This window comes from Limulus polyphemus, unplaced genomic scaffold, assembly GCF_000517525.1.
Source record: "Limulus polyphemus unplaced genomic scaffold, Limulus_polyphemus-2.1.2 Scaffold546, whole genome shotgun sequence".
Taxonomy (NCBI): domain Eukaryota; kingdom Metazoa; phylum Arthropoda; class Merostomata; order Xiphosura; family Limulidae; genus Limulus; species Limulus polyphemus.
In genome coordinates this window covers 329015-338203 of record NW_013666156.1, presented here as the reverse complement: position 1 = coordinate 338203, position 9189 = coordinate 329015, and the positions used below count along the sequence as shown (strand labels likewise).

The following is a 9189-nucleotide window of genomic DNA, read 5'->3' as shown; positions in this document are numbered from 1 at the left end:
CAAACTATATGCAAGTGAAGCATATTGATTAATACCATACAATTAATACGGTAATTGAAATATATATGACATGAAACTCCTGTATACCGTTAGGCATCACAGAACTCCATCTGATGTCACCGTGTTGGGTGAACTCCACCTGATATTACCGTGTTGGGTGAGCTCCGTCTGATATTATCACGATGTTTATAAAAATAAAGAAAAAGAACGACAGCAGTATCGAAGGAATTTTATTGCGTAATGGTTAAAGAACTTTGTTCTAAAACCTGTTTAAAAAACACGAAACTATTGGAATAGTTAAGTAATAAACGTTTCTACTGGACTCGTTTAATTGTGCGATTACTTGTATGTCTGAATTACAACTACTTTCGTTGGTCATCACTAATCTGAAATAACAACTCAATGTAATTTGAGATATGGAATAACGAGTTTCGTTATATAATATTCTTTTTGACAAGATATCATACACATATATATCAGAAGCTCTCAGTTTCATGACAAATTTCATCGAAAAAAAATTATATGAGTTTAAATAATTTTGTCATATGAAAATTTCATGAATTCGTGGCATCACGAATTAAATATAGATTGTAAAAAATTTACACTTTTGTAAACATCGATTTCAGTGCTAGTTTTCATAAAAATAATTATTTTATTTTAATAAGAACTCAGTGTTCTAACATCTTTCACATGATAATTCTCAAAGTTTAACAGCTATGATCATTATTAAAATTTTCAAAACGTAAACTAATTTTCATTTCCTGCAAAAAGTTATTCTTCGGCATCGGAACAATTCGGAAAAATTCTAACATAATTAATATAATTTTGAAAAACTGCGAACAAAATCAACAACAACCTGTTTACTACATTTTATCACATTTAACAGTTATCATAGAATAAAATAATGGTATATAAATATAACTAAATGTGTTTAACATAATATAATTTCATGACCCAAACTATTGTGTTAAAACATTTTTTTTTCTTATAAAGTTTTATTTAAGAACGCAATCATGTATTTGTGAATTCTTAAACAACTAATATTTTCTTGTTGTGGAAGACAATAAAATTTTCGAGTTTTATTTTAATATCCTTAAAAACTCTAATTAACATTAGTTATATATGATGAATTTAAATATGTAGATAAAATATATTTTAATATTTGTTTGATAGCTCATTAAACATACTTTCATGTAAAAGATTTACAATTTTTAAAGAAAAAACTCTTGTTTTTCATTTGCTGTCTATTTAGTAAGCTATAAGACATAAACACATTTTCTGGAGCTAGTCATTCAAAATCTTTATTCTGAGAATATGTGTACGTATATTTAATGTATCTAGCTACCTATCTATATATTACACATGTCTCCTGAATTACTAAAAATAATACCCTTTTTATGTTATTCTTTCAATTTTCAGCTAAACCATGTTACAGTTATCATGTTGAACCATTTTTCCTGTTTTAATCATCATCAGAATATTCTCCGAGAAAGTGAATGAAGTTCAAATAGTACAAACAAGTATTTACCACAGTCGTAAAATGTTAACGATAAATAACTAACGATTTTTAAGAGTTTAACAACAACATACAAAACACAACGTACATGCTTTTTATTATGCGGAGAAACATAACATATACCCGGATGTAACATTTCTATTCGCTCCTCATCACGATTTTCCTTCGTTTTCTGAGCGAATCAATACTGTAGTTTGATAACACTGAATAAACTTCCTATCTTTTCTTTCTTGATCACATATCCATGATTTAACTTTATTTATGTAATTTGTCAGTTTCACACTGAAGCGACTAGTGCATTTCTTTTTTTTTCTTCAAGAAATCAGTTTTCTAATATTCTAATGTAAAAATTGCTGTATATTAATTTCTTTTGCACCAGACCGATGGTAGTTCGTTTTTACCAATCCCAAAAAACATTATTCAACTTTCCTCCTTGGAAGCTTCTTGTTCCTGTCTTTCATCATCTTGTTCTTTCCAGTACTGGTAATTCGATTGGATGTGGTCAATTAATTCAGGAAAGTCCCCAAAAGCTTTATTTATTGAAAAAAAAATATTCTAAAAATTTTGAAATAAACAACCAAATAGGTTACAACGCATCTATTTATACTATTTCTCCGTATTGCTTACATACTTTTGATGTTTCATAAAACAATTTTACATAGTTTTCTGATCGACTTTACTTGAATGATATCGTGCAATATTGCAAAAATTCATGACAATGATGGTATTTCTAGGATATACTGTATTATTTGTAACTAATTCTATGTTAATATCAGTTTGTTAATTGTAAAACATTAGTAAGTTAACAAACAACAACAAATGTTAAGATTTGATTTGCGAAAAACTTATTTTAGTGACTGTTTTCGTAAAAATTGATATTGTTTTCGTTGTCACGATCACATGATACACTATTTTGGAAAATGAACTTACAAACGATGTTTAAATCACTCAGTTCAAAATGAATATTGTTAATTCAAATAAATGTTTAGACATAGAATTTTTCAAATGGAAAATAATTAAAAACCTACTAATGTTTAAGGTAATTTCTCCAAGAGATGTTCGTATTGAAAAAATCATTTAAAATTTGCAACAACATTTGAAATTTCAAAGGATAAACCATTTCATACACATATAGCTGATAAGTCTGTTAGCTTCTTAAAAATTAACTTTTGAGTCCTGAATAAAATGATCACTACTCACAAACATATTTCATCAAGTATAAAATGATTCATGTGAATTAATATTGGGGTTTGTTTTGTTTAGAGAGAGCTGCACATCTTGTTCACACTGTATCTACAGCGGAGATCGAGGAGTTAGTTCTAGCGTTAAAAATACTTTAGCTTATAACTAAGTATAATATGATTCATGTGCATTATTAATATTATGGTTTATTTTGTTTTTGAACAGAGCTGCGCAAAGGATTATTTGCGCTGTGTCTGCAGTGGGGATCAAGTCCTTAATTTTAGCGTTATAAGCCACGAACTTGTTTGTTTGTAGTTATGCACAAAGCTACACAATGGGCTATCTGTGTTCTGCCCACCACGGGTATCGAAACCCGGATTCTAGCGTTGTAAGTCCGCAGACAAACCGCTGTGCCACTGGGAGGGGGGGCAGTGTTTGTACTCACAAGATGACTACTTTGTGTTTCACTATGTAGTTTTATACACTTTCAGAATTTTTATTTAATGTTTGTTTAAGATTATCTTTGGACGTTAAAGTGGGAAATGAGAAGTTTCTATTTTGAAAGATTAATATATAAAACAGATCGGTTCAAAAGATTTTATGGCAACATACTGGAACGTTTTTGTTGTTGTTGTTGTTTTGGGGGGTAGACATTTTATGATAGCTTATTCCTAGTTCCTTATTAGGGCCCGGCATGGCCAGGTGGTTAGGGCGCTCGACTCGCAATCTGCGGGTTCGAATCCCCGTTACACCAAACATTCTCGCCCTTTTAGCTGTGGGGACGTTATAATGTGACGGTCAATCACACTATTCGTTGGTAAAAGAGTAGCCAAAGAGTTGGCGGTGGGTGGTGATGACTAGCTGCCTTCCCTCTAGTCTTACACTGCTAAATTAGGGACGGCTAGTGCAGATAGCCCTAGTGTAGCGTTGCGCGAAATTCAAAAAAGGCAAAAGTTCCTTATTATTTAGGTTCTGAATAAAAATTGAAAATATATTAAAATAAACGTTCCCACAACAGGAAACAATCATAATCACAAATTTAAAATAGAATAATATTTAAAATGTGACATTATGGTAGAATATTAAACATCTTCTTCTGGCTGTCAAATAGTAAAGTTTATAGTAGACGTAGCTTGTTTCTATTGCTGTCTTACAAGCGTGGCACGTGACACTATTATCTATTGCAAAACTGATACGTCACACTCACTCAAGTACATCAGTTTGTTTTCTTAAATTTGTTTAAACACACGCTATAATTCACAACGATTCACACAGATAATTGAGTCAAGTGAGCGGTAGTGACCGTAAGTAAAGTGCCTCTATATCTCTCTATCTGCAAAATGTATCTCTCCGCTTTACTTGCCGGACTTATATACTAAATAGAGGGAGTCTGGCAAACACTCGGGCCTTCATGATCCTTCTAGAAACTCATCACGTGTTACCAGCGTCACGTGACTTCCGCTGTCGTAACAACACGAATAAGATAAAAGTAGGAACTGAGTTTAACGATTTAATAGATACTCTTGTGAATGAACTGCGAGGTTTATGAGAAGACTTAGTTTGGTATGACTGAGGCTTTGAAATTGATTAATTCGATTAATTAGTGAGATATATAATGTCACCTCTTAAAAACAAAACAGAATTCATTCGAGTTAGCTGTCCTATTATAACGATAGTTAAGATTAATGCTAATTAGTGCTACATTCCCTTCTAATATAGTATAGTAGCTGTATTACCCGTCCCCTGGACGGAAGTTATGTAAATACATGATTAATAAAAGGTTATCTTATGAAAAGTCTCTTCCCTTATATGTAGTTGTAAAAAAAAATGCAAAGACGCCCATATAAACTGCAAAACACAAAAAGTGAAACCGAAAATTTGCATGTATCTTTGCATGGACCCAACAAACATCCATAGCAAATTTGGTGGAGATTCATCACCAAAGGGTGAAGTGGTGGTAAAAAACGCCCATAAAAATAGCAAAACGCAAAACCGAAAATGTGTTTGGACCCTTGCATGGACTTAATAAACCTCTATACCAATTTGGGTGAAGATCCATCCACACCCTGCAAAGTAGTTACATGGGCAAACAACAGATAGCACTATTATATTTATATAGATTTTGAAATTCGGGTAAACGACTCATTCAAGCATCTGCTATAGCAAAGTGTTTTTAAACATAAAGCTGTGTATTTAAACATTACTGATGATGCCTAATTTATATTTCCGTTATTTGAATTAACAGATTCACAAACAATCATTAAACACCCAGAATAGAGCTAACTAATAAAATTATACCATACAGTCAACGAATAAAATTTACACCATACAGTCAACCAATATAATTATGCTATACTGTCAACGAATAAAATACACTATATAATCAACCAATAAAACTAAACCGTACAGCCAGCCGATAAAATAAGACCATACAGCCAGCCAATAAAACTTAAATATACAGCCAACCAATAAAATTAAACAATTCAGCCAACCAACAACATTATACCATACAGTCAACCAATACAAATTGCATCATGCAGCCAGCGAATAAAATTACACCATATAGTCAAACAATAAAATTACAACATACAGCCAAACAATAAAATTACACCATATAGCCAACCAATAAAACTAAATCTTACAGCTAGCCAATGAAATTAAACCTTACATCTAACCAATGAAAATATACCGTACAGTGAACCAACAAAATTACAGATAGAAAGGGAAAAATAGTATTAAAGTCCAATGGTAGCCCAATTCAGTGTAAATAATTTACTAACTATTAACAACATTAGTAGAAGAACAGATAAAACAATTCAGTGTAAATAGCTTACCAAATGTTGACAACATTAGTAGAAGAGTGGATAGAAAATCTAATGTAAATACATTAATAAATTTTAACAGTAAAGTGGTTAGAACAATTCAATGTAAATAACTTACTAAGTGTTAATAATGTTAGTTATAGATTGGCTATAATAATTCAGTGTAAAAGCTTAGTAAATGTAAATGGCTTACTAAACGTTAACAACATTATTTGCTGAATGGTTATAAGATTCGGTGCAAATAACTTATTAATTGCTCATCAAGATAATAACACAAGCCTACGAATTTAAACTTCAAAAAAGTTGTTTTGGTTTTAATAACTGATACACCATAATACAGCTAACGGAGATTTCGAAAATAATATTCATTTTTTTCTATCACGTAAGGAGTTTTACAAATTGGGAAGAAAAAAAACTCTTACTTAGATCAAATTATTACTCGTTTACCACAACTAACATTTTTTTATTATTATGTTTGTTAATAAAAATACAAACAAACTGAAGAAAAGGGAAGAACGTTGATGTTAAACGAATATGCATCCCCATTCATCGTGATTTTTTTTTTGAAATCTACGTCTTTTAGTGTCAAAACTACGTGTGTGGTCTTTCTTTTATGCGTTACAACGTTTTGTGAAAAATCTGTACGTGATGTAGAAAAGTGGATATCATTTTCGGATTCAGTGTACTGTAGAATATGTAAAAATATCAAGACAATAAAACCATCGCAGGCCTGTGTAATTTAGAATCCTTTCTTTATCATTATTATGCAATCCGTTATTAATGTTATTACATCTATGGAAGATTCTATTATATCTATTACTGAGTGAAAAACTCAATTATAGAAATAATATTTGCTTATTTCAGATATTGGTACAAAGTTACAAACGTACTATCTGCCTTGGCTTTGCATAATTTTCCAATAGATTAGAGGGAAAGCAGCCAATCAACACCACCCACCGCCAGCTTTTGGGTTGTTCTAATCAAGTAGTAGGGTATGACGTCATTCTTTTAACGCACCCACGGCCCCTACTCTGCAAGTTCGCGGTTTTTGCAGTAACATAATGCGAACTAGGCGCCTGAGGATTCGCATTCCGACGCGTTAAATCTCAAGTCAGGCCAGACTAAACTATGCCGAGAGACAAAATTAGGTAGGGGGTGGTCGTAATCACGTTGTGTGTTGCTCACGTCTGTAGGCCGTGAATAGCCTAGTGGTTAGCGTGAATGAACGTGAATCCGAGGATTCAAGGTTCACATCACACTGCCGTAAAGAGGGCGCTCCGTACTCTGGGGCTATGGGTGCAAAGGTAGTCCAAGAGTTGAGGTGAGTGCTGTTACTTAGTTGATTTCTTTCTAGTATTTCACTAGAATTAGTAACGATCAAGCGCAGATAGCTCTTCTGTAGCTCTGGGCATAAATTCGAAACAAACGAATAGACTGTCCACGAAACAAATATAATTTCTAATAGTTATCCATGGTTTCAATGATACTACCAGAGTTTCAGACATTTTTCATGTGAAGCATTTCCAGAAAGAAAGCGGAGAAATAGAGTTACAGTGTATATATGTAAATAATATCAAGGGTAAAGAAAGTGGAGAAATAGAGTTACAGTGTATATATGTAAATAATATCAAGGGTAAAGAAAGCGCAGAAATAGAGCTACAGTGTATATACGTAACCAATATCAAGGGTAAAGAAAGGGGAGAAACAGAGCTACAGTGTATATATGTAAACAATATCAAGGGTAAAGAAAGCGGAGAAATAGAGTTACAGTGTATATACGTAAACAATATCAAGGGTAAAGAAAGGGGAGAAATAGTATTACAGTGTATACATGTAAACAATATCAAAGGTAAAGAAAGCGGAGAAATAGTGTTACAGTGTATATATGTAAACAATGTCGAGGGTAAAGAAAGTGGAGACATAGTACTACAGTGTATATATGTAAAATCAATGATAACTATGGAGATTTAAAAAGTCATGGAATCTTCTCTGTTGTGTAGGCGAAAACAAAAAATAACACGGGCTTGCGATGGTTTTATTGTCTTGAAATCCTTACATGTTCTACAGTAATACCTGTACGCTGAATCCGAAAATGATATCCATTTTCTCAATCATTCACAGATTTTTCAAAAAACGTCTTATGTACTTTTACATAAGTGGGTCATTGAAATCTGATCACATTTTTTATGTTTAGAATGTTTACAACCACTGGCTATAGATTTTTCTAGACCTATCGCGACATCTTATCGATCGTTCTAGAACCCACGAGAAACACACCGCTAGTATATAAGCTGTTAACAGACCGCATGACATGTTATTTCTGGATAGTATTTGTTAGAAAATTATTATTTTTTTCTTTTCAATACTATTTATTCGTTGCTCTGGCAACAAGAAGCTGTGTAAATGACCCAAACATATCCTGTTATATTTGTGGTAAATTTGTTGTAAAGAAACAAAGGCAAAACATTACATAATTCTTGCAAAAAGTGTATTACGCGTATTTTGGAATAAAACTTGGGGACCGAGACAAATAATAAAATCCGCACAAAGTTTGCACCGTTTGTGTCAAAGAGTTGGGACAATGGACTAAAGGTAAGAAAAAGTCTTTGCCTTTTGGAATTCCAATGGTCTGGTGTGAGCCTAGAAATCATGAAGATGACTGCTGGTTTTGCTCATGTAACGTGCAAGGCTACAACACTCGAAATATAAAGGAAATTTCTTATCTGAACCTTCAATCTGCTATAAGACCTGTTGCTCATGAACCTGATGTACCTGTACCTACTCCATCATAGACTCTTGATACAGTTTCATCTGATTATAAATTTGATGTCAATAGAGATGATGATAGGGAATGTTTTCAACCTGAAACGTCTGGTGAACCATAACTTTTCACACAAGGTGAGCTTAGTGATTTGGTGAGGATTCTTCAGAGATTTTGGGGTCCAGACTTCAGGCTAACTTACTTTCTTCAAGGACTTCATTTTACTGGTACAGAAACCGTGAGAAAGAGTTTATACCATACTTTTCACAAGAAGGTTCACAGATTTATTGCAACAATATTGCTGAATTAATACCAATGCTAGGAGCTGCAGTCTATGAACCAAGTGAGTGGTGACTGTTCATTGATTCCTCCAAAATAAGTCTAAAAGGTGTTCTCCTTCACAATGGTAACATATATACTATTGCTCCTACGAAAATATCAAGCTTTTTCTTAATAAGGGCAAATACAAAGAACATGGTTGGCTACTTTGTGAAGACTTAAAAGTCCTTTGAATTTTGTTGGGTCAACAATCCGGTTATACAAAGTTTCCATGTTTTTTTGTAGGAATGGGACAGCAGAGCACGAAATCAGCACCGGATAAAGAAGCAATGGCCACTCAGAGTCAGCCTGATACCAGGGTCGAAAAACATTGAACGTAAAAGTTTGGTTGACACAAAGAAAGTCCAATTACTTCCACTTCACATATAACTGGGTTTGATGAAGCAGTTTGTAAAAGCCTTAGACAAAGATGGCGAATGTTTTAAGTAGTTATGTGGGCAATTCTCGGCTCTTTCAAAGGCAAAACTTAAAGGGATTTTTTGTTGGGTCTCAGATTAGGAAATTGACTTCAGATGAACAGTTCGAAAGAACAATGATTGTTTGTTTGTTTTTGAATTTCGCGCCAAGCT

The 9189-nt window shown here is 33.0% G+C and overlaps 1 protein-coding gene across 5 annotated transcripts in view; it reads right to left on the bottom strand.

Annotated features, from left to right (window-relative positions):
• Positions 1-1156: 1156 nt before the first annotated feature.
• The window catches only part of LOC106459010 (high affinity cAMP-specific and IBMX-insensitive 3',5'-cyclic phosphodiesterase 8B-like), a 151819-nt gene continuing 143786 nt past the window's right edge, over positions 1157-9189 (bottom strand). For 4 of the 5 annotated variants that reach the window (XM_022385387.1, XM_022385388.1, XM_022385389.1 and 1 more), the window contains one exon: positions 1157-2046. In XM_022385387.1, coding sequence (XP_022241095.1) covers positions 1937-2046 — 110 coding nt within the window. In that variant the 3' untranslated portion in view covers positions 1157-1936. The remainder of the gene's footprint in view (positions 2047-9189) is intronic. The other variant, XR_002610493.1, reaches the window with a different exon arrangement.